Source organism: Stegastes partitus, unplaced genomic scaffold, assembly GCF_000690725.1.
Source record: "Stegastes partitus isolate 25-593 unplaced genomic scaffold, Stegastes_partitus-1.0.2 Scaffold22, whole genome shotgun sequence".
Classification (NCBI taxonomy): domain Eukaryota; kingdom Metazoa; phylum Chordata; class Actinopteri; family Pomacentridae; genus Stegastes; species Stegastes partitus.
Genome location: NW_007577753.1, coordinates 885,278 through 912,186, shown reverse-complemented (window position 1 = coordinate 912,186; position 26,909 = coordinate 885,278). Strand labels below are relative to the sequence as shown.

Here is a 26,909-nt window from a genome sequence, read left to right as displayed (position 1 = left end):
ATGGTTAGAGAATATGTGGTAGAAACTAATGTGGTTGTCTTTACCAAGTTTGTTGCCCTTGTTCTGAATCTTACTCCTTTGGTTTAATACTGAATATTTGTCTTTTATTAATTATCCTGAAAACTTGTTGGAATTCTCATCACTATTTAGGTTTTCTTACCAAACACAACTGCATTGCACGCTTGTATAACATAAAATATAATGGCGAAACATGTTTGACAGGCATGGTCAGCTCCTAGTCATGCACACAGTGATGAATAGAAGCTTCAACTGTAAAACTGTAAAGAAAACAAGTGTTGACTGTTGGAAGGTGACTGGAGGTGAATTCGTCGTCTCCAGTGAGAAAGTTAAATGCTTGATATGTGCATCTCTTCCTCTTGGTCTCTGATGAATAACAGCATCACTGGTTTTTCCTCTGTGCGTTTACCTGAATGTATATCATTTTAGGCAGTCTGAATAAACAGCTTTTGATGTTTGTCTTCAGAGGAGAGTCTTGCTAAACCTGTCAGACAGGAGACGACATCCTAGTTGTCAAAACTAATATATCTAGAATTAACATTTTCCTCACTGGGAAATTTTGAACATTTTCAAGCACCGATTTGTGCCTTTTTTTGCATCAACGTCTTAAATGTTGTAAAAGAAAACATAATTTAAGGGTAATGCAAAACATGATGGAATACAGTACAGGCAGACTCTCGGGCATTCTGTATTGCTTCCAAATATGTATTCTCCTGTAGATCAACTTTCCTCATATAATATGATCCTTGCTGGGCCAACACACATATATATGCATGAATTACTCCTCTGTCCTTGTTTGTGTTTTATATTTGGGGAAGTAACCTTTTTAAATGTTCATGCAGCACCTATTCATGTCTGAGAGTAGACGTCATAGCCGTTATGAAAGAAGAAAAGGTTTTGCACATTGCATGTTTTCTAAATATTAAGGGGATGTATGCCCCTGAAATCTACACACGTGGTAAACATCGCAGTGGCTTAACATCAGCATTTTAGCATTGTCATTTGAATAACATTGGCATGCTGATGTCGACATGTAGCCTAAGTACAGTCCTGCGGAGCCTTATTCATAAAGTTTATTACGCCTTGTGTGTTAGTGGAAACTGGTGGGTTGTTCTCGACATGCGTTTTTGATGACGTTAAGGGACACTGTTACTGAGTGACTGAGACCCACAGGGTCTATTTGCTGCTTTCACACCTTTGAATTGTTTGCCATATGCGCTTTGCTTTTATCATTCATAAAGTCGCACACAGTGGAAAGGTTTCTCTCTCTGCAGATCCCTCACTAAGCTAAGCTCAAGCCATCCCTGTGATGTCACTGCAAGCCCCAGCTGCCCGTGCTGTCCCTGGACTGCCTGTCCCACTGTAGCCAGCCTGAGCCTATGAGGAGCCAGACGGAGCCAAACGGGGAGGGGGATTAATTCTGCAGCTGCCCTGGTGTTGTTGTTGTGAGTGCTGGTTACAGCATTGTGATCTGATAAGCGACTTATGGATGTTGCTGTTGCTTAGACTGAAGCAGTATCTATATTCACCCCCTGCCCCCAGCTCTTCTCCCCATTCACAAATGGTAGGAGATAGGGAGGGGGCTTTCATCTCAGAGACCTTGATTCCCATGAATAGAGCGTAGCGGCTCTGTCTACTGAAATATTTATCTGGCATAAATGAATCATGTAGAGATCTTTCTGTGGTGGCGATGAACAGATATAAATGGCACATTAGGCTCACTGGGTTGTGAGATTGAGACATCCTGAAGTCCAGTGATTTGGAACTAATTTGAGCCTAATAACAATGGTAAATAGCCTCAGGTTAAGGTGAACAACGTGCAGGCTAAGGATGTTGAACTCCATGTAACGCCTCACTCTTTCCGCTTCCTTCTTTTCTGATACTTGCTACAGAGTGGTCTGTTCAAGCAAAGCATTTCTACAGAAGCAAAGTCACTTGTCATTCCCCTGCATTTTTTTTGTTTTGTTTTGTGAAGTACTGGATGCAGTTTTTCTTCACAAATCTCCTTGACTGTGGTTTGGCTGCTGTTCGTTTGCTCGTGTTAGATCAGTGGCAGTAGCCCCAAGCTGCCTGCCCCCTCCTAGCCTGCTATTATTGAAAAATTCGTGTGGGAGCCTGGATCTGGCCAGATCACGTGTCTCCTCATCTACACTTTATTGACCAGCCTACAAGTCTCTCAGGCTCATTAGTGCTTATTCTGTATCTCAGAGTTAGACTGGACTCTGCTCAGATCTATTTCTGGAAGAACAAAAAGCCTTTATACATTTTGATTCTCCTCTAGATTTGTATTGTCCCCTTGGGAATTTACTGATGGGCCTTTCTGAAGAATCAGACATGGATCCAATTGAAACATCACTGTGTAATCAAAGGTATAGTAAGTGCTGACCAAAAGAAGACTATGAAATACAGCCAGAATATGACATCATATCTTTAATGATTGGTTATAAAAGCTTTACTTGAGGTAAAAAAAAATGAATAGGATATGCTTGCTAAAAATACATTTAGACCACAATAACTGTTTCCAGTTGATCATCTATTTTAAAACAGGGATTAGTGGAGTTTCCGCAGCAATAGGGAACCAAAATACCAGTCATATTTTTCAGATGTTGGTCAGCTGCGTATCGCCAGTTGTGGTTTTGTGTTTGATATTTAACCCCGAGTCTCATGAGATGCTGTGCTAGATAATATGCTTGACTACCAGGTCATTATTGTTCCTGTCATTGCTGCCATTAGATGCGTTTAATCATGCTCGTGTTGACAGTCATGGCAGCAATAATTTTCCACCTCCACCACTTCTGCCTGACCTGAGGAAATACATCACTACCCAGGATATCATAAATCTGTGGAGGATGGGTTTATCTTTAACTTGTTTTTATGTACAAACACTGTTCCATCATACAAGCACTGAGGTACAATAAGTTGCTCTTGAAATTCCAGGATTTGGAAGTTTGTGACTTACGGTTAGGATGAGTTATGTTGTTGCCATGATTTTTAGCGGTTCATTTTGCAAACCTATAGAAAAAGATCTAGAAATAAGTCGTGACATAACTTTAAGGATCTCGTATACAACAGGGATTTTCCTTACCTGATGGTTTCCCCGTGCCTCTGTAACCTACAACACTCAGCAGGGGACACGAAGACAGACAGGGGAAGACCAGCGTGTCTTTGCCAAGCCTTCCTGAGCCCAGTTTTGCCCATTGGGCACCCTCTCCAAAATACGTGCCCCCTTGTGACTATTGTTCCACCCGTCTGTCTGTTGGCTGACACAAGCAATAATCCTGACATCTGGCCTGCATCCAAACTCATTACGACACTTGGTGGCATTGATCCTTCCTCTAGAGGCTTCCCCTCCAGAGCTGTGTGCCACTGCTCTCTACTCCATCTGAGCTTTATTTGGCTCCTTGTAACTCTATTCTCTCTTCTTTTTCCATGCCTCTTATGCTGTTTTTATATGACCAGCTAGCAATGGTAGCAGGCTGGTTGAAATAATAGATGAAAGGTGTTGTTGTGAAGCCTAATATAACACAGACTAAGAATTATGCCCACAGTGACTATCTGCCCAGTTTCCCATTCTTGCTCTCCTTATTGATGTCAGGGTAGTTGAGCCGTGACACGCCTGCAGTTAATGAAATTAGTGCAGAGAAAATGCACAGTGTCCACCAGGGAATATTAAGAGCAGTTCCCACTGAGACATCTGTGACTCAGTACATTATCCACAGAGTGTGTTAGAAACCAAGGAAATGAAGCGGATATGGGAAAAGCTATTTTAATAAACTCCTCCACCTCTCACCTCCAATTTCTTTGGGTTGCAGCATTGGCCTGTTGGCCTTGTGTGCTACTTGGTAATTAGGCTACAGTTACAATCGGTTGCACATGAATGCCAGACTTGTTCCTTTGACCGTTGCCCTTACATAAATAGGTAGATAGATAGATAGATAGATACATTATTCATCGCCTTGGGGAAATTCAAGGTATCCAGTAGCTCACGCATGTTACATGACATGCAAGACAGACAAAAGAATCAATGATAAGCAACATGCAACTGGTGTGCAAATCCTGCTGGTTGAAGAACATTACTTCCACATAATTACCCATTTTTGCACTATGTTGTGCTTATAGGAGTTTTTGTTATAGTATAGAGACACAATACCAGAACCTTAGTAGTAGCAATACCATTGAATTCGTACGGTTCTTGACGTGATTTTGATACCACATCAAAAAGTAAACCAGTGAAATTAATCTAATCCAACATTTGAATTAAAAAACAAACAAACTTAGAATGGAGCTTTCTTCAATAAAAAAATCATTAGTTCTTTAAAACTAAACAATGTTGTGCCCAAAACTATAAAACAATCAACTTTTTATGATCGCATTAGCATTTCTACAGCAGTGCCCAGCAAGCTAAAAAAAAAAAAAAAGAATGTAAATATCAATTAGCATAGGTGTAATTAATTACACAAAGCCTGTATGTGTTTAAACAAAGAGTTATGTCATGAAACTGACTCATCCATTTTCCTTATGAGAACTTCAATGTGAGGTTTACTCATATTTTCATTGCCTCTGAAAGGCTTCAGATAGAGCTGGCTACTGTATGTGTGTGTGTTGGTCAACTGTGGACCTGTCTCTTCTTTTTAACGTTCTCCTCATGCTGATACCATTAGGAAAACTACAGAGAATGACACACACACAAACATGCTGCAACATGCTGACATACCGAACAATAATGAATGCTAATCTTATCAGCAGTACCTGGCTCACATTATGAGCTATTGTTATGTTAGCCTAAACAAGCTCAGCGTGTCTCTGTGAATGTTGTGAGTGGAACATTGCTACAACATATGCAGCTGTCATGCTATTAATATGAAGCAGCAACTGAAACTCTCGACAAGTTTTGAGCTCTTTCGTGAGGTTTAAGGTGTTTCCTTACTGAGGCCATTGCAGAGAAACATTTGTGGTACTTTTGATACCTTCAGTACCATAGCAAATACTGTCATGTTTGTAGAATTTTTGCATGGACTTGATCCCGAAGTTTTAGTTCTCGTAGCATCCCAACTATTGAATATAAGGGAGAGCTGCCTTTTGTCATCCAATTCAACTTAAACTGTGATATTGATGGGCCAGAGTGTTAGACCAGTGTTTCCCTGGCAACTTCTTAAGCCCAGCTGACTGCTGTCTGGCTCTAGCTGTACTTTTACTCTCAAATCCAATTATAGTTTTCAACATGTAGCCTTTAATTGGATCAGGTGTGCAAGAATAGTAGCTGTAGCAAGAAAACCTGGAAAGCTCTTGAGGACTTGACGTGTGCAACTGAACTTAAATGGCCATAAGACTGTTTAAGATTTCTGCTCCTCACTAATCAAACAGAACCTGTTATAAATCAAGAGACCATGCTAGCACGTATTGCAGCAAACCGTAGACTTACTCCATAACATTTTAGGAGGCAACACAGTTCACTATATCTTCACCAAAGCAGCCAATCTTTTTCACAGCAGCCATTTTGAGACATGAAAGAGTAGGTAAGCACAGTTGTTACTAATGGGATTAATGAAGGTTTTGTTCTGTTTCGGTAAAGAGCCTAAATTAATGACATTAGTGTCACCTGTGTTTAAGTACTCTTTCAGGTCAAAATGGCTGCTGTGAGAAATGTCTGAACAAAAAATACAAGTAATTTCTAAAACAACATTGTGATCAACCAAACCAGCAAGAAGCCTGTTGAATATTCTTGCTGGCTTAAATGAGGACTTCGACGTGTTGCCCCTACTGTAGCAACTTCTAGAACATGTTTCTGTTCATTTGCATTTTTTCGTGGTTTAATTTAGGTTGGCCATTTTTTGGTATTGCCAATATGATCCACATCAATACTTGATTGCATATGTAGCTTCCACTATTCTGTTAATGAGTATCTGGTTTTCCTAGGAAGAAAATATGAGGATGTGTCTTGTTACAGGTACACTATTTTAGTAATATGCTGAAATGTGTATGCGTTTTTCTTTTCTCCTGTACTCCTATTTGTCTGTTTGGACAATATAAAAGCGAATGTATTTCATGTTCTTTTTATTGATTTCTAACACTGATCACAGTAGATCATAGTGTAGAGTATAAACTTAAGAGTACAAGCTGTGTAAAAAGTGATTTTATATTCATATAAAGGACACTGGAAAAAAAATAAATAAAGGCACTATTCCAGTATGGGTGTAATTTAAATGCAAAACTCCAAGATACGTCACAGTGTCTCAAAAGCATTTGTGTATTTATGGCTTAGCAAGATACCATATCTGCAGCAGTAAAAGTCCTGTGGCTTCTGTGGGTTTCCTGTATCACTGATGCTGGTGGTAGAAGCTGGACTAACCTGACTTGCATGATTTAGTTAACAGGAAACCACTGAGTCATTGTCTCAGCTTTCTGGGACTGTGTCCAAAATCCAATTGTGAATCATCAACATTTTATACTGTCCCATGACCATAATATACACACCTGTCAGAGGTGAGGCATAGCAGTGGGGGATTTTTAGGACAAGGCGTGTTCATATAATGAAACCACTTTTTCATTGTGGGAAATTTTTGTACTTGCACTTACTCACTGCTGACTGTTAAAGTAAGTGGATGATATGTGCCATAACAAGATAGACTGTCATTATTAGACCAGTTTGTATAGCATCATCAAAGCAAGTCCACTCTTTGAAAATACACTGATTAGCCACAACATTAAAACTACCTGCCTAATTGTTAGAAACCTGCTTAGTTTCTACCAGTGATGCACAACAGTGTGAGAACCCAGAGTTTTCCAGCAGAACATTGTATTGTAATGAGATGATCAATGTTATTCCCTTCACTTGTCAGTAGTTCATGCTGTGGCTGATCGACGTATGTGCACGGTTTTATTCCTGGTCTGTTCCTGTCTGTGTTCTGCCCCATTTTCAAGATAAACTTCTGCCTTGTAAAGTGTAGGAAATGATATCTTTAACAGCACTATGACATTAGGGCCTTTGTTTGGAACAATAACCAGCATATTATACACACAGTCAAATACAGAATATTTGTTGTCAGCTTTTGCTTGAGCATAGTGTACAACCTTTTGTGTCAGAGCTGGTAAAAGGAGAGAGGAAAAGGACTAAGTTAAGCAGGAGCAGTACCAGCTGCAACTGGTGCATTGCAGCACCTGGCCTACCCCAGCACACGGACTCCTGCTGCGAAGGCTCATTCAGAACGCAGAGACACAGCATCAATCACAGCTGCTCAGCCGGCTTCTCTGGCCCGCTATTTCACACAGGCCTTATGCTGCAGTCACCAACAACGCCAGTCCCCTGTTTTCATTTGTCATTGCTGACACTAATTCCTTGATTACCCAAGGTGCTTAAAAATTTTGCTTCTTGACTAACTTTGTTGGATTTGTTCCTTGGTGTGCAAGAGATCTCTCGTTGGCATATAATTGATTATCACTGACATCTCCTCAGGCAGCCCAGAGGTTTGAGTGTCACCTGAACACTGGTCATGTGATAGTGCTTCAAAAAGGCGATCATTTTTGGAGAAGCTGGTTTTGGGCAGGAAACAAGAAGAGAGAAAGTGGGAATGATACGTAACCACAAGCCAGACATGAATCTGTGATGTTTTAATTCATTTTCTGGTAGTTTCTGACATTGATACTTTATGTTGAGACATTACAGGTAGTTACAAAAACCCTCCACCTATGTTCTGCAGGCAGTAAAGTCCCATAGATGCTGCAATTATTGAAGGAAATTAATTGCATAAGTCTACTGTGTTGTAACTGCCAAACTAATATGTCAAAGGTGCAAAGGAATAGATCCTTATGACTACTACAGAAATAAATAAGAAAGTTCTGTGTATTTGTACCAGCAGCCCAGTCCTCATCTATTCCAGACTCAGTGAGGCAGGATGCCTTTGAGTCAATGTCCTTTCCCTCACCTTTACTCAGAGCCGTTACTCATTGCTAACCACCTGCCACTCTGTTACCCGATGAGCTTTTGGCTGAAAATTCTCTCTCTATTTTGCATAGATGAAGATCTTCTGATGTGCAAACAGGAGAGCAGTTACCTCTTCTTATGAAGGAAGCACCCATGGTTGTGTAGAATCAACCCCTTAGGAATAGTGTGTAATGGTGTGATGACACCTGGTATTGATTTTTAAGATCTCAGCTTTTATAAGACCTTTTTTTTTTTTGTAAATCATCACCTGGCCTGAAAGCTCACTAGACTCTCCTGCTGGGGTCTAATTTATCCCCTATTTGGATGGCATTGCTTAAAAATGTAATATCAACTCATCTTTTGTTTGGCACACTGGATATGCTAAATGTTAAAACTGATTATTTCTGGGTAAAACCGTACATTTCCTAAATTGCTTTTATTTAACACGTCTTACGTCTTCAAAATTCAAAAGCTACCAAGTTATTTCTTACTACAGACTTAAAAACAGAACTAGAAGGAATCACTAATAGACTACGATATATTGGGGAAATGAAGCATATACCTTTTCTTTGTCAACAGAAAGGAAGTTCCCCTTCTTAAGTACTAAGCACCACTCTTAAATCCCCTGCTGCTGTGTCCACACACCGTTTTGACACCACGCTAATCCAATAAACCACCTATAGTGATCTGACGTCTTGCATAACAGGCCTGGGATCGCCAATGTTTTCCCCGGTGACCAAATGACTGCAGGGTGCCATTTATTTTTAGCCCTAGAGCACGCGCTAAGGAGAGAAACTATCAGGAGATGATGTTTGGCAGCAACTCCTCAGTAATCCTCTTTTCAAAGCCAAGTGGATCATTAAAATAACAAGAGCTGTAATTTAAGATTCAGGGTTTGAGTAACATGAGCGAGAAAGTGCTAAGCGTAAGGTGAGAATAAGAGGGAAAATGAAGAGCGGTGAAAGTGGGAAGCGTGACTTTGAAGACTGTGTCAGCCCTCCACTTTGTTTCCTCTTGACTTGACATGACAAGAAAGGAATACTGCAGGCAGGGGCTCGGGGCGCAGGCTGCAACTGGGGCATATCCGGCAGGGGCTCTGGTTACAGTACCTCATGACACTGCGTTTTGTTGTTGTTTATGTTTTCAGAAACCAGCTCCCTTCTCTGGTGTCCCCCTCTATCTGTGCTTCCGAGTGGTCCTTCTTTTCATGTTAAATTCCAGGGTTTACTGTATCTGTAGTTGTGGAAGCTATGCTATGCATGCATTACCTCACATCCCCCGAATGTCACAACCACTACATGCTGGGGAAGGCCGTCCAGCACCCACCGGATCATATGCATGCAATCTGAGAGTATGGGAATACTGTTGACCTGAGAGTTTGACAGTAGTGCTCTCTTGGCATTGCTGAAGGCACTAATCTAGACATATCAATTAAAACATGAGGATAGGGAAATGTGAACCCCAGGGACCTTCATTTAGAAAAAAGAAAAATCATTTCTCATCTTGCAAACAAAATGATCCCTGTTAAATGTGCTTCTGTAGAAGTGTCAGATGTGATTCCACTTTGGTAGAGCATTTGTTTTTCATTGTGTCAACGTGAAACTGGAACTGCTGTAACTTCAAAATGGCAGGTGGAGATTAGGTCAATGAAATGTATGAAAAGTTCCTTTTAAAGACCCCTAACTGTTGCCTTAAAACATTTTGGTGTTTTGTAATTCAGACCTGGAGACCAAAATTGTTGCAGATTGTTTTTTCTCTAGTTGATTTAAGAAAATAATCTCCTAATTATTTCAACTTTACTTTCAATATCAGCAGTGTTAAACAGGTAAACTACTTCTTGAACATTTAAAGAGACCGAATCCACTATTTGAGAATATTTTATGGACTTTTGACAAAGTTTTCAAAATGAGAAATGTGAATGCTATACCAAGTCATGATTGCCTTACCCTAATGTGTAGAGTTGGATTAAACCCTGTTCATCCTCTGGATCTTGCCTGACCAACCCTTGTACGTGATTGTTTTGCGTGTCACTCTCTATTCTATAGGGAGTTTACATTCATTGTTAGCCTTCCAGTTCTGCACCAAACAGCTTCAAGCTTTTGGCTTGAGATTTTTCTGCAACATCCCTTGACATCTTTTCTACATGATGCAGCACCTGTCTGCAGCATGGGAAGCATGCACGTTAACTGCATGTTAACTGCATAGCTGCGCTGAACAGGGCGTGCATTTGTGATGTGTTAAAACCTGTCTATAGAGGCAAACTAAGAGACAGCGATGCCTTTTGCCAATCAAAAAATCATTTGTGTGGGTAAAAAAAAAACACCTGAAAAATGTACTACATGTATAAGCATCTCTGCGACCCACTTACAGCCCTCAGCATACCTCAGTAGTGTTGATTTAGCCACCATAGATTCATCCTACTTTGTTGAACTTGGTGGGAGCAGAGCACTGCCTCGCTTTTCCAGAGACGAAGAGAATAAGAGTTTCATCTACCCAGGGAGAGGGTTTTTCAGCACTGAATGGTGCCTTCTGCCAATTCTGTGTTGTTGTTGTTGTTTTTTTTTTCATAGAAGACAGAGAAAGATGGAATGATTAATTGAGTAATGAATGGGTTCTCTATACTCTTCTTTTATGTATCACAGCAAAGTGGGTCTGAGGATTTCTTGTGGGGCTATGTTCCTGCACTTTTAACCATAGCAACGTAGTTTTTCAATTTAAAAAAGTATTTAGAAATGTATTTAGTAATGCAGTTTGTTAAAGGTCTTCCATGTACAGTATCTCTTGATTGTTGTTGTCTGACAACAGATGATCCACGAGATAAGTTCTTTGTTCTCTAAAGGATGTCAGTCTTGACTGGAAATTCCTCTCTTATCACACATTTCTAGCCACAATAAGACTTGTCACCAGTCCAATGGCTGAAATGTGAGCTTTTGAACATCTCGTAGCTAATCCGACTATGGATTACTCTTTGTTTTTTTGGGTTTGTCAAAATGTTTGTTTTTCTTCTTTAACATCGGTTTGTTTTATATTGCTAACATAGTTGTATTCACACACACTGAACCTAAATAGGGTTTTGTGGCTAGAAGACACAACACGTAGGCTTTGCCTTCAGACAACTAGAGGAGTATTAGTGTTGTCGTCCTCCACAAACGTGTGAGTCATACTTTGTACACGAAGCAGGTGATTCCTTGTCTTATTATACAACAGGGCTTTTCTCCTCATTGGCATTTTACTGTGGCGGTAGTAATAAGAAGTGTATTATCAGTGACATGCCATTTGGCAGGGCTGCTGTTATATTTTCCAAAGCACCTTCTCACTCCATTAAGATAATAATTTGAGCATTATACTGCCATCTGATTATTGCTTCGGAGCTGAGGAAAGTTTAGTATTCATCACATTACAAATGTCTTCTCAATGCATTGTGATTGTAGCCTACTATTAACAGTTGAACTCGTATATTGTGCACTCCATCAAGGCTGCAATGAAATACAAGCATTGTGTTGTAGTTATACACAGTTGAACACAGTTCCCAGTTTTCAGTACAAGATTTATTCATTCAAGGAGTATTACAATAAGTAACTTCACAATGTCAACTTTATCCATCACAGTGGCAACAATAAGTCAAATATTCAGGGTAACATTAATATATGTGGAAAAAGTTGCATAATATATGTCTAAGTCAGCTGAAGCATCAAGGTCGACTAAAGTCTCTATAGATTTCACTGAATGTAAGACTTACTGACTTCAAAACTCCAAAGAGTCCTTTGGGGACTTTTCGACACGCACCATCTCAAACACTTCAAAACACCTTTTCATCTTACCTTTTGTTTGTGCTCAAGGCATATTTTTTTAACGTATAAAATGTTTTTTCTGCAGGATATGAAAAGACAGAGGACACATCAGAAAAGACATCCTTGGCTGACCAAGAAGATGCTCGACTGATACACCTCAACCAGCCACAGTTCACAAAGTTTTGCAGCAATCGAGTCAGGTAAGAAGATTATTTATAGAAATGTGCTGGCACGGAAATGTTGATGAACTGATGAAGAATTTGGGGATCAAAATCATTTAATAAAGAGCCGCAGTGTGTGGTCATAATCAGGGTAATATTAATTTTAAACTCGTTGCATTTAGTTATTATCAGTTGTAAAGTTTAATGGCCCACATTCACAGCTTAACTCGATCAACTATATGCACTGAGCTGGAAATTGTGCTCTTTGCTGCCTCTTCTCTGTCTCTGAGAAACAAAATGATATCTGTTCTCATTGCAGCTACAATGGTGCCTAAGAAAAAAATACAAAAACAACAGACAAACGCAGCATTGTTTATCACTAAACTCAGAATGCAACATCAGCAACAAACCTTCCATAATAATGCATCTCCTCTGTGAGATTTCAAATGAAGACAACATCGACTGTAGGGTGTTAATGTTCAGCGGATCAGTATTGGCTCCTGCTTTTGTAGGCCATAAAAATAAAAAGGCTTCATGCCAGCCACACAAGATTGACCTCTAATGCTTACCATCCAGCATTTCCAGTGTCATTATTTAAAGGGAACATGCTTTTCCCGTGCCACTGACAATGAAATGTTATCTCAGCTGCTTTGAATATTCAGAGTTTTAGTTTGAATATTATGCTGTTGAAGGGGACATGCTGCTATTTCTGACCTGGTATTGGCAACCTTGAGGCCATCAGTGGTTTTCATGGTGACCTGCAGCATAACATGCCTTTAACCCAATGTTAACCTTCAGAGTTACAAGCAAAACAGTTAAATGAAGTCATGCTCTGACTGTTCAGCGACCACCGAAATGTCAGCCTTGTGAGAATTTCCCAAAAGCAAATAATCTTGAAAATTTGAACACATTTTGAAGGCCCCTTGGACATATCTTTTATGGTCCTACAAATGTCTTAAGGGGGAAAAATTAATAGATACTTTGTGAAGGAGTTTACTTCCTTCTTTGCAGCCACACTAGAAAAAGGCAGATGATTTACAATATTCTTTACGTTAAAATTTTGCTTTCAGCTTTTTTATGACGCTTTTTTGAATACATCCACCATAGTTTAAACAGTTTACAGAGCCAGCTCTTGTTGTGCAGTAGAGAGAGCCGTTGCACATGTGCAGCAATGATAGCACTGTCAGTCACATGATATTTGATAAATACCTGCAAGATTTGTATCATAAGCGCAGCATTAGTGCAGATATTCCAGACTGGCCTCTTTATCCTGTTGCTCCTCTTGGAGGAGTGCAGTGCTTTTAGCATTAAAGGTCAAGTTTGTTGGGTCAGGCCGTCCTCTGTCAAGGAATATTACTGTTAGCATTCCTGCTGCATGAGCAACTTGAGATATGTATGTGCTTACACAGGCACTGCTAGAAACTGAACAGGAATAGTAAATGGAAAAAAGCCCATGAATGCAAGTGTGCGTAGGGTAATTCCATTTGTTAGGTCAGCTTCATGCAACGAAATGACAAACAACAGACGCAAGCAGCTAAGAAAATTGCAGAATATGTTTCCTTTGAATTACTCAGCCGTAAGACAATGGATGCTGATTCTCTCTTATTTTTTATTTTTTCATGAAGCTCCCTTTACAGTTAGTTGGGTAGATGCTACATTAATGGCACATTTACTTGTACTATTGTCATTAGTTATTAACGGTCCTAGATCTATGAGCATTTGCATTCAAGACAGCTTTTCCTGCTTAAGTACGAGATAGTTGATGTTGAATTGCAGTGTATTGCATCAGAAAAGTTTAATTAGTATGGCCTTTGCTATCAGAGAACATCTCTGCCTACTTTTTAAAAGCGTATTAGATTTTTGTGACCTTGCTGGAGGCAGTTATTCAATGGAAGACTGCCCACTGTGAAAAATAAAGCAAAATATCACATTAGCTTTATTCAGCTGAATCTAATACTGTAAACACTACAAACATCATGGCCAAAATACGGTAATTATGAATAATAGATCATTTTTATACAATTTCTCAATACTCTAGACTGATGTGAATATTGTGAGCACAGGTATGGCTATTCCTGTCTACCTCCCAGTTAAATCAGGTGGAGAAACACTTGGCACGTGATTGACAATCTGTTTAATACTGATACTGTACTGAAAATACCAGATTTGATAAGATGTCAGTTAGAATGTGTGTAGAAGTTTGAATGTTTGCAACACAGATTTACAGCAGACCTAGTAAGTCAGAGTACACAGTAAGCTTTTCAAGCTGGTTTTAGATCCACTGCTTTTTGATTTTACTGCAGTGCATCCAGGTTGTTTTCTGTCAAATAATTAATGAAATGAACACTGCATTATTTCAGCAGGGAAATGCATTGCTTGCAGATAACTTGACTTTTGTTGAGTTCTTCTTTGTCTTTGTAGATTTTAAATTCCAAATGTGGCCAAACATTTGTCTCAGGCCATGAAGGTACAGGCTATAGGCTTGCTGTAAACATCTCATTTGTTCAACAGGATTGGTTGCTGTCTCACAGTGACCTGTAGAGACACTTACAGCGGCAGAGCCTGTGATAAATGATGAATCTAATCTTACAAGCAGACAGAAAACACTCACACTTTTCTCGCTTTAACTTGATCTCATTCTCCCACGAATGCATCGCTCCCTGTTCACCGTCACACTGATGTACACATATTACTCCTCTCCCATCTCCCATCACAGACCGGCACCATGGTTTTACGTAAGTGTTGCTGTGGATTGTTTGTTCAGCTGCTCTGGTTGATGGCTGAACTGGTTGCAATGTAAAGGTGATTAATCGCTGAGATGTTGACAGCTTATCCTGTAGCAAACAGGAGTGGCTGTGCAAACCCTTTTACTGTTGAGTATCCCTGATATTTTGTGAAGAACTCAAGAAACAATAAACAAATAGGCACAAACACAATAAGGCATGCTCATAGAAATTACCATATTGGCTTGTGTGGCGTATCTGAACTTGTCTTACTCAGCCAGCCACACAGTGATTAATTCCACTGACTGGTATTTATGCATTTTCCTCAATATACTGGGTGGATTTTTTATATCATATTCAATCTTGTCATTATGATGGCAGAGTTTAACTAAATACTAAACTATGCATGTGACACCCTCCACGTCAGTTGTACTTCTGCTGGTGTGGGTAGTTACAGATACACGTAGGAGCACATTTTGGATTCGAAGATATGTAACACGAGGCCATTCATCCGCCGAGGTTACTGGTTAAACCAGTTGGTCGTCTTTATCCAAGCTTTGTGCACGGTTGTGTTTACACATGAAATTAGTTAGACAAGAAAAGACCTACATTGTCATTCTTTTTGTCACGTCAGACATTAGCTAACCACCTGTCTGATTATACAAGCATCCTGTAGACATAATGTGTATATTATCATGCATTTAACTGACAAACATTATATCAATAACAGTGTGATTCATACAAAGCTTCTCCAACTTCTAAATGGTGTGAATTGACTATGATTGACTGTTGGTGTGATTCTTGCTGTATATGGCTAAATATATGCTGATAATGCTTGTTGTCAGCAGGCAGAGAGTCACAAATATACTGCTTGGAGGGAGGGAGAGAATTTCCTAACCAAAAAAGTTCACACAAAAAAAAAAGCAGTTTGAAATTAAAAGCACATTAGACTCATTTGTGTATTTCTGATATAATTAATTTGTTATTTTTAGGGCAGAAACCACTTAAAGATGTTTTTTCCTTCAGCTAAAATCATGTGTTTGTGGCATAAAAGAGAGACCGGCTCCTCTAAGGTCTGCGTTCAGCAAAGCATTAAAGTATTCACTGTGTGCTGATAGACAGAAGGGATAGTCAGCTTTTATGCATGACAGTAATGATGAGAGAGACTCGTGATCTGAACGCATTTGCGCTCTCTGGTGCCTCTTGCAAATCCATGTCATATTTATGAGAGTATCCCATGAGCCATGACACACAAACACCTGCACCTGTCCAGATCAATGATGTTAGACACATTTATTGACAGGGAATGAAGCTAGACACACAGTCCAGGGCACTTGGTTTGTCTTTAATGCTTTACTCAAAGCTGAATGATCTAATGTTTAGTCAGCTGTTACAGCAAAACATGTAGATATATAAAATGAATTAAAGAAATGCAAAAATACCTAGTTTGAATAAAGTATGAATATACTGAACTTGTCATTCTTTGTATTGGCAGAAACATGCCTCTAAATGCTCCAATTCACCAGCCACTCAGTGGTAAATCATTGTTTTGTGTCTGAAATATCCCAATCACATTCATATTTTAGCAGAATTTGGCGAGTGGCTGGTACTAATGTTCCACCCTGGAGTTTTGTTTGGAAAAGATGTGATGTGTCAATTAATGGTGTTGCTGAAAGATGAAGACCGTCCAACAAAATATGCGTGTAATACACACCAAAATACACGTCCATAATGATGTATCACAGTGTTAGTGGTTGTACTGTGCTGAAAATGGCCTCTGGTCCGTGGTTCATGGCTATAATTTGAATATCTTTATGTGAGTGAGGAGAGGAAGTGATCATCTCATATCATGTTGATCATCAGTACACTGCCAGGAAGTAAAATCTAAGATCCATGTTCATGGGCAGCAGGGACTAGAGATTAGACATGGCGTCCCTTGAGATGAGATCTGAAAAAATGGTGAAGAAAATAAGGTGGTTAGTAGAAGAGAAGAATGGTCTCAGAGACAGGATGACAAATGCTTTCAAAGGCAAAACAGATGAAGCCATGGCTTTCCAGCTCACCTGCATCAGAGCTTCACAGCTGCTCTTTCTTTATATCTCAAGGGGATAGGCTGTGGTGGTAACTATGCATTAGCACTTAGGTGTTTAATACCCAGCTGGGTCACAAGCCTTTTATAAACGTGAAGGCACTCATGGTATTGTTATGAGCTTTGGATGATGTATGGCAAATTATTTAATAGTAGTAGTGAGCTCCTGTGGCTGTGCTTTATATTGAATGATTTACTCTACCTAGAATGGAGGGGGGATGGGGGTGGAATGTGATCTAGCATCTGGCTAAATAAAATCTGGAAATCTGATTCTGCAGATTAGAACAATGATCAGGAGTTTGTGTTGAAAGCTCACACTTTCATTTTAACTTCACTCACACACTCGCTCAAAGAGACACATAATGCATTCTCAGTCCACTTCCTTGTTCCTTCCTTGTTTTTTCCCTTGCGTATCTCACTCAGCTTGTTTGTTGGCTTTTCACCTTATGACAGGGAACTTTTGGGAAACTCCTACAATGCTCTCTGCTTACCAACCTGGAACTGCCGCCTCCTCTGATCGCTCCAGCATTGAATACAGTTAATCTACAAAACTTTAAGTGTATGTTGTCTAGGAAAATGCCATTGGCAGATACAAATTAATAATTGTATTTGGATTGGCGGCAAAAAAATTTAATCGGAACATCCCTAATTGTTATAACATATTACTAAAGGGGGAAAAAGCTCCCCTTTTAAAAGGAAGAAACCTCCAGCAGAAGCAGGCTCAGGCAGGGCAGTCATCTGCCTCAGCTAGTTAGGGGGAGGGTTAGGGGGAAAGAGAACAGGATAGCAGATTGAAATCAGGCAAACGTTGCATAAGAGCACAATAAACACTGGAGAGAGTAGTCAGGCCAGTAACTGCAGATCAGAAACCTCACGACATGACACACTTTCTTTTCCTCTTTTTATTCTCTGTCAGAACTCATGTAAATCTAAATGTATTTTTAACGTGGCTCTGTCAATTACTCAGCAATTAGAATTGGTTTGTTTCACACAAACTGAACTGCTTACTCTTAATACTAGATGTGTACAATGAAGCAAAGCGGTTTCTTTTTTGCAGCCTTTTGGACGAGGTTCATCAGGCTCTTCTGTGAGGCTGGCATGCTTTCAGTCTGTCCCAGACAACTTCACTGTATCAGACTGCTAGGAAGACAGTATCTGTCTTTTTTTCTTTACTTAATTCAAAACTGTTCCACGTCTTAATAATTTAAGATGTGCTTATTCTGCAAGAGCTGAAACTGTGCTCGTCTAGTATTATTCTTTCTTTTTGTTGTTTGTTTTGTATGCAGGAAATAAATGTAGCTGTCATTGTTTTAGATAGTTTCCACATAGAAAAGAAGGAAGTACTTAAATTGTATATATGCGAGTTGTTGTACATTTCTTGCGTAGTAAAACACTATGAAGTTTCAGGTGTAGGCAGTGAAACATTCAAATGTGATGGAACAACAGAAAGAAAAGAATTATTACCTTATTATTATATACCTTATTATATACATTTTCCTCGATAACAAGTGCATATCAGTCTTTCATGGTGAAGTACATTTGCCAGCTCTTTGACACTTATATGGAACCTGAGACTTGTTTCTATCTTTCAGTTCTGCTAAATGTGTCTGGCCAAAAAGATGGAAAGAGAAATGGCTAATTTCTCAATAACTGTTCAAAAAGGACAGAGTAGGAATTAAGCTGAGTAAAGCATACATAGAGTCTTGAGTAATGCTTTTTTAAAATGCTTTTCACAAGAAACAATGTATAGTGACTGGAAAACTTTCAGTTTTGGACAGAATCAAAGATGGTGATTGTGGAGATGCTCCCGGGAAAAATTGCGGAGAGTCTGGGTTTAGGATACGCAATTTTTCTGTCTTTTTGCTCTTGTCAATTTTTTTTACACACTGTGGGCTCAATTTCCACTGTACCATAAGGTTCTATGGAGACAACGCAACCATAACTAGAAGTAGAGAGAACTCACAAATTCCTTCAGTACAGCATGCCAAAGTTAGAATGCCATAAATCATAAAAACTCAAAAAAGGTTTTTCTTCTATTATTTATCATACAAAACATTAAACATACCTGGAATAAACATACGCAACACATTTCCAAGTGTCCACTGTGTGTTACCAATAGTGTAAAAACTTGGGTTCCACATGCTGTAGATTGGCTATTTGACCTGGCCTGTTCACATGTGTACAACTTGTACAAGCTGGGTGTTTTTCCACATTGCTCTTTACATTAGCTGTAGAGAGATATTTTACCATGTATCTATGGTGTATGTTCTGACAACTTTCTTCATTGCGTACAGTTTTTTTTACCCATGTTGCATTCATTGTATTGTGTATCATTTTCCAGAATTTTTTTCTTCTCATTCTCTGAATTTTTGTCTCATGACTGTTGGTTGCAGCTGAAGGAATAATGGCTTCTCAGTTGCACTGAGGAACGCAGATGTTTTTTTTATTTTTTATTTTTTATTACTAGATCTGATTAGTGAAAATGTTTCATTTTTTGGTAACTTCATTTGAACCCATTCCTCCCTGACAAAATGTCACAAATGTAAGCTAATTTCATCCTGTTTTTGTAGGTATGTCACATGGGATGTGTCTGACATTGTTCAAATGTTACCCAATATTAGGAATTTCCTGTCATAGTTTCTGGGGCACAGTCTTCTGTAGATCCTCTTCCCAGACTACTCTCAGTTTGTCGCTGGATACGTCTTGATATTTCTGTAGAATATCATAATACATGGTAACAGAATCCCTTATGCTGGGTTGATGCTTAGGGATCTCATCTAAGGTTTTATGTCTCTGCCTATTTTGGGGTGTGTTCGACCACAAGTATAGTAGTTCCTTATTTGAAGGTATCTGTTAAAATGCCTTGAAGCTACTGTATATTTCAGTTGCAGTTGTTGAAAAAAGAACAGATTGCCATTTTGATTTTTGACAAGATCTTTTGTTGGTGCTATATTCTTGCTTTTCCAAGAAGTGACGACTAGGTCAGTTAAAGTGAATGGAAAAGCATTGTTATGGCATATTGGGCTGTCTGTATATACTGAAGTAAAACGGGGTGATTGCTGATGTTGAACTCCATATGCTCGGTTGCCTTTAGACGAGTTGGAAGCCATGCTCTCTGATATTCTGCTTGTATATGTTTGACGTCTTTTGTGTGCGCGTGAGTAAGCAAGTCATTGCCAGTAGCTTGGCAGACATCATGGTGTATATCTTCTCCCAAAGTGGCTGCTCTGACTGGCCCTTTAACGTGGCTGTAAATCAGACTGCTGGAGGTCTGACTGTGGGGTTGTTGAGAACTCCACCAGCCTCAATACACCACCATCGCCACCAACCTCACAGCAACACAGGCAACATAGCTCACATCTGCCAGGAGGTCTTTACGCCCTCTCTGCCGGCTCCCTTCGTCCTTCTAATTATTCTTTATGAGTCCACTGGTCTATGCTGTTCATCAGCCTCACACACAGACACCCTACAGCACAAAGGATCTCTTGAAATGGGCGGGCCGAGTGCCAAAGAGGTGGTAATTGAGAATGGATTTATACGACCAGGGTTATCTCAGTATGATGCCTCAACATGTGTTTATTTACAGAATCGGTCTATGTCAATCTGATATAATTTTGGAATCATTTTTGTCTGTGTTCATATTTTGATAACTAACATGTTACTTTTTTTTCTCTCTTGTCTCCTTGCTTCCTTGCTCCACCCTTTGTTTTGTTGGTTTCTTGATCCGATCTTCAGCACAGCCAAATACAATGTCATCACCTTCCTTCCTCGATTCCTCTACTCACAGTTCAGGAGGGCAGCCAACGCATTCTTTCTCTTCATTGCACTCTTGCAGGTAAGATGTGGTGTTTTGCCATTCTTGTGCTTCTGTGACATACATTTAAATACAAAGCTAAGCAGCAAACCAAAGAATTAAAGTTAAATCACTCCTTTACTCATATTTAAAATTTCGTCCTTATTAATGTGTGATCAGACCTTTTTTTTTTTAAACTGTTTTCCGTGACCTAGACATCCCTTTTCCTCAGTCATGTCTGTAATTTCATATGCACACTGAAAGGCTCACTCACACAAACACATTCAGACACAATACTTTATATATATCCTGATAATGAATAATACATGTAATACTGCCTGTGCCTACTTTAAAAGGAAACTGCATTTACCGACAGGCTCAACACACTAAAACTACATTTTGCATGCCTCGGAAATGAATGAGATATACTTTACTGTCCCGTGGATTACTGTACTACCCCTACCACTACACTGCAGTACCGAAACTGCTTTGTGCTTCTAAAGATTTAAAACCACAAGTGGGATGGCAGGGGTAGTGTGAAAATGCTTTGCATTAAACTTGTTAAAGAAATGACCCTCTCCTGGGCAGGAGGTTTTAGTGTTCATCTGATTATCAACTCAGGTCGTGTTTTGATTTCAGCCCAACAACAGCCACATTTCTCCTTATTACTGGCACTGTTTTTGATTTAGCAGAACAAAGGCTTTCTCGCCTTAAGGAATTTTGGAGTGGTTTGCTTGTATAGGTCAATATTAATCCCGTTTAAGAACACTTTAAGCCTCAACGGCCAATTATTACTGCATGATTCAAAGAAGTTTAAATCCATATCTCAAGCATTCAAAGCTTACCAGGAAAGATTAAGTAATGGAGAAAAGGAAGGCTCCATAATACTCAGTTTCTGTCTTTGCCTGTATTCGTGCTGACAGACTATCCCATGTTAATGAGAGCTCTGAGGATGGGAGAGGGCTTTATCCAGTGACCTTGAAGTAGCTGCTTTGAAAAGCAGCCAGTGTGAATCTTCATTACCTGCCCTGTCGATGTTGTGACCTTGAATAAAACATCTATGCAGATGAGAAAGACGAGAGATCTATTTCATTCAAGTTTCCTTTGAGCAGTATAGCAGTGACTGCCTCCTGTGGCCCTGGCTTGGTTTTAATTATGCTGGCATTTGCCTTTTAATTTTGAAAACCCTAAAGTAGTCAAATAATTAGATATTCAGTGGTAATGAGAACATTCCCGTCATGCTAGGACAGTTGTTTGGGCTAGTTGTACCTTACAGTTTGCATTTATTATTGAGTGGAATGCTGTTTATTTTTTTTGTGTAAAATACACACCATTTTCAAAAGCTGAGTCAACCTTGCAAATGAGGTGAAAAAAACATGCTTTAAATTTATATGAAAAACAGTGTGTGTAGAGCAGCATTTGTCTGTCATCCTTTTACTGAGCGCTAGCTATTAAAGCATCCAGAAACTTATCTTCAGAAAGAAAATTGCCCAGATTTTACTGAACTGAGCTCTTGTTGTGTCTCTTTTAGCAAATTCCTGATGTGTCTCCCACTGGTCGCTGGACCACACTGGTGCCGCTGCTCTTCATCCTGGTGGTGGCTGCTGTGAAGGAGATCATTGAGGATCTGGTAAGACAAACCTCTAGTATTATATGATAGTAGTCTTTCAACATTTTCCAAGGTCTGTTGTCTTTCTGTAAAAAAAACGTCCATAACTTGTTTTAACGTATTCAATTTATAGACCTTTTTAACCAAGGTTTTTGTTTGATGTGGTTTGTTTTGCTTTCCCATTGCATTTATGCAAACACACTGAAGAACTTTTTGTCATCACCTATGTTGGCAACGTCTCCTTATATGGGGCACTGATCGATTTATTGACAAGTGCCCAGAATGCTACCCAATATATTAAAAGAAATTTGTCCTCACTGGCTGACACATCACTTTGTTTGTAATGGCATTGCACAAGGTCGTAGTACACCTGCGTTTTCTTTATCTTCACGTGGCATTTGCTTTATCACAACATGGAAGTTGTTCCAGTTGACTTTATATAACACTGCCAGACCAGATTTTCAGTGAAGAACACATATGTTAACTTAATGTAATTGGTCCAAAAGTCTTACTTGACTTCTTAAACTTAACCATAGTTTACTTTGATCCAGACCAAGACCACCTGTTTTTGTTGGACCACAGTTGGGCTGTTTGGTCCAGACCAGGACCTGGAGGCAGTTTTTGCCACCTGTAATTCTGGTTCAGATCAAACTAAAATTTCCAAAAGCTTGGACCAAATGCATTATGTGTGAGAGGGGCTCTTATTGCTCCAAAGTATTTTTAGATTTTATGGCTTTAAGGGCTCCAGACTGTAACCAAAATGATGTTCGCGTATGCAACATTTGTTTGGGAGTGTATGAACAGTTCCTCCAGTAGAAAAGTTAGTCTGAACCCCTGCTGTGTCATATATTGTTCAAAAGTGTTTGTCATATGATTCACTCTTAGAAGTATTATTACCTGAGAGCCATTAGCTGACCTAGAAAAACACTATTACTGCAGGTATTAATACATGCACATCAGCAAGACCCTGATTAAAAAAAAATCAGGCAGTCAGCAACTATCAAAAGGTAATCAACATGCTTCTGAAGGCCCAATTTGCATTTGGTTTACAGCAGCCCTCACATCACAGCGATCATATTATGGTCCTCAATGAATGCAGACAATGACCATATGTCGGATAGTCTGGTTTAAAGGTGTGTTTTGGACACAATTTGAGCAATGTGCTTTCAGTATTTACAGCAGTTTTGCCAACAGTTGTATGCTCAAATGATGAAGATATTTCTTTTTTTTTTATCCAATCATGTCATTAGTTAAGTCAGTTGTCAGAGTAAATTGAATGCATAGAGTAAAATCAAATTTTCTAAAAGAAACCTCAAAACTAGTATTTTGCAATAAAATAGGTCAATAGTCCTCATTTGAAGTGACATACCTTAACTGGAATAGACAGTCCTCCTATACAGAGTATCCAGGGCTTTTGTTTTGTCTCTTGCTGTACAGTGTGTCCTCTGAGTGCTGAACTGTTCCCTGTGAAGCAGAGAGGAGGCAGTGATGGTTATGTGACCACAGCAGGATACTCCCCAACATATAGACACATCATCAGACCTAGACATGCATACACACACACTCAGAGGTCACAGCTGTGTCTACTGCACCCGGCGTACTCATTCAGTCAATTAACCTAGATACTGAATGCTCATGTACAAAGACAGTTAGTACTAACAAAACAAAACAACTGTCTCCCCCCCTCGAGCAAGTCTGAACAGATGCATGAAAAAAGCCAGTGCAATATATTAGGCTGAAATTAAATTCAAAATATGTGTACTGTGGTGGTCACAGGACTCCACTCAAGTCTGTTTGAACTAAGTGAGGGAATGTTGCATTCTACTGTATCGCAGTGACCCTGCAATGCGATCCTCTATGCAGGTCCCAGTGGACAGTTACTCTATACTATTAGCCTCTATCTCGTGCTGAAGGGACCAGCGCAGCACTTTTTCTCCTGGCCTGTTGTGAAAAACATGGGAACAGAGTGGTGATGACTCCGTCTTTATTGCTGAAGGTCACCTGCACACACGTCTGTTCCCTGTACTGCGCTGTCCCTCACAAGTTGACCTGACAGGGCAACATCGACCCCTAACTTCATGAATCATGCACCAGAGACGCACACTGTACAGCACTTACGTTACCTTGTTGCTGAATGTCTCTGCTACAGGAGACTCAACAATCTTTTAGCTTAACATGTTCCGTAAACTGGTGTTAAATTTAGCTATGGTGTGTCTCACAGTAGTGTGTGGTGCACTTTTACTCAGTAACAGGATTTCTTTATACTCTGGCAATCAAACTGAAAACAGCAGTTGAAAGAACAACAACAAAAAAAATCTTACAACCCTTTTGTTGTTAAATGACCTTCACTACTTCTTACTGTCTCATTAGGTTTATGTTTAAGCCATGCAGGATTAGCAGGTTAATCAAGGTAACATTGCAGATGCTGCTTTTATCTTACCTTCCCTTTTATATTTCCCCTCTATGGCTCAAGTCTACAGAGGCCTGATACTGCAGTATTTACGCATAACCTCTGCGCACAACTTGCCTTCTACTGCACTGTAATTACACACATCATCTAAATACAGAACATCTCCTTTTCTCCACGTCCATCGGGACAGAGGGAGAGAAAGAGGCAGGGACAGCGAACTTGAGAGGGCTGAAAGCAGGAAAAGTTGTGGAGTAACTGATACAAATACAGTACAGCTCCTCCTACTTGTCTGAATAGAGGAAGGTCTGCATAGCCAGACCTAATAGTGTGGATGAATGAAATTAGCTGACAGCTCTTGCACAGGGGATGATGAACGAGCTTTGTAAAGGTCTCTACTAGGAAACTTTTTCTGGGCATAGTGCAGCTGGTGAGAGGCTGAAGCCATGTGACACAGCCAGCCTATTCATTAGACAATACAGCATGTTGCAGGAATATTAAATCAAATCTGATTCAACTGGAGCCTGAAATGGAAGAGTGGCGAGCGGATGGTAGAGAGGAACAGACCAAATGCATAGGAAACAGATACACTAGAACATAAAATGAGAAAGAGGCAGAAACAGAAGAGGAAGAAAAAACCTTTTAGAGCAGATTCATTTGTTTTATACTTTACTCTTCCTTACTCTTCCTCTGAGCAAAACCATTGTTGCTCAGAGGAACTTTGCAATGTAGGCTTTGATATGACTGTACTGATAGCAACTGCAGCATTAAACAGATGATTTTTGGACTATAAGAAATTCTGTTCGAGGAGAGGAAACCTTACAAGTCTTGGTGATAGAACCCACTTCACCTTTAGCGTCTCTGTTTTCTTATTGAAAATCTCAAAGACTTTTTGTCCCCCGAGATAAACAGTGTAGTATGCCAAAAAAAAAACCAAACTAATTAGTTTAGAATTGAATTAGAGTTAGTCGGATATAAAAGATCTTCTCTTCCAGTAAACAGGTTATTCGCAGCAATGTAAGTGGATATGTCCTCTCTTTGCTAATCAAGTAGAACACATGTAGCTTTCTTAAAAAACAAAACAGTTATGATTTATATGAGATGAATGCAGCAACACATTATTACTCAGAGTGATGCTAGCTGACAAGCTGTCCCTTGGAATCAGCTGTTGAAGTCACAGTTGATTGCATGACTGTTCAGCCAACAAGAGGGACATGGGGGGAAGCAATGCTGATGATTTGAGCTTTGATGTGGTCACACAGTATACATGCTATAGTTTGTATAGTTTGGTGGAAGCTACTGTGTGAATATGAGAGACCGTAGGGCTACAACTCATGATGATGATCTTTGGAATTCCAAGGGCCAAAATTTAAGTTTTTGAACTGGAAAACTCAGAAGTTCTATATTGAGCCTTTTTACTCTCTTTAAATTAAACCAAAATTCCGCTCAAAAAACTGCAGAGATGGTTGATTAGCTGTTAGGCAGTCCAAATTGTGTGATTTACTTTATCTGGCTGTGTTTCTGCTAGTATCCATGGTGAGTAGCTTTAGCCATAATAACATTATATGAACAGGGACTCTACTCTGACACTGAACACAACACACAGCGCTTTACAGCTGATCAGTGTAGCTTCTGCAGCCCCTTGTAGCGCTGCATACCTTAAACCCTCTATAACACTTCACTGTGACTGCAGCAACATGCTGCTAGCTTCCCACATCAAACCTGCTGGTCTGCATCACAAAGTCCCTAAAGGACGTGTCTCACTTGTTAGAAAACATAGTAAATAAATGTTTAAATTCATATAATTATTAAGTGTGTTTACTGTGATAGACAGAGATGGCGAGTTGTGGAGGAACTCAGACTCTTGACTTATTTGAAGTACTAATGCCAAACTGTAAAGGGGCTGCACTGAAAATGTCCCTGAAAGTAAAACTAGTTTCATCAGTAAAATGTACTATGGTATTAAAAGTAAAAGTATTCAATGCAGGAAATGTCTGAGACTGTTGTACCGTAATACATCACTTAATATTATTAGATTATTGTTACTAATCCTTTATTGTAAAAGCAGGATTTTACTTTTGTAGTATCTCCAGCCACCTGTTCCTCAAAAGTTTAGAAAAATTCTGATTTAAGAATTAGAAATATATACATTCAGCATCAGAGCCATTAAAATATGAATGATAGCCAACCCTATACAAAACATAAAGGTGTGTAGTCCTTGTGACAATATCGCTCTGCAGTCAGTGCAAGTCTAATCTTTGTTCAGCTTGTAACTACAGACCTGGGTGGGTCCATGTCCCTCTCCTGTTGTAGTAAGTGGTCATATACTGTGTCAGCTTCTTCAACCAATACAATCAGAGAAGCAGATGCTTTTGTACACTGGGACCGTTGTTAAAT

At 39.5% G+C, this 26,909-nt stretch overlaps 1 protein-coding gene across 6 annotated transcripts in view; it reads left to right on the top strand.

The window, feature by feature from the left end:
• atp8a1 (ATPase phospholipid transporting 8A1) overlaps nt 1-26,909 on the top strand; it is a 108,121-nt gene that overhangs the window by 6,453 nt on the left and 74,759 nt on the right. For all 6 annotated transcript variants that reach the window (XM_008295098.1, XM_008295114.1, XM_008295081.1 and 3 more), the window contains exons 2-4: nt 11,816-11,930; nt 20,439-20,538; nt 22,028-22,126. In XM_008295098.1, the coding sequence (XP_008293320.1) occupies nt 11,816-11,930; nt 20,439-20,538; nt 22,028-22,126 (314 nt within the window). The remainder of the gene's footprint in view (nt 1-11,815; nt 11,931-20,438; nt 20,539-22,027; nt 22,127-26,909) is intronic.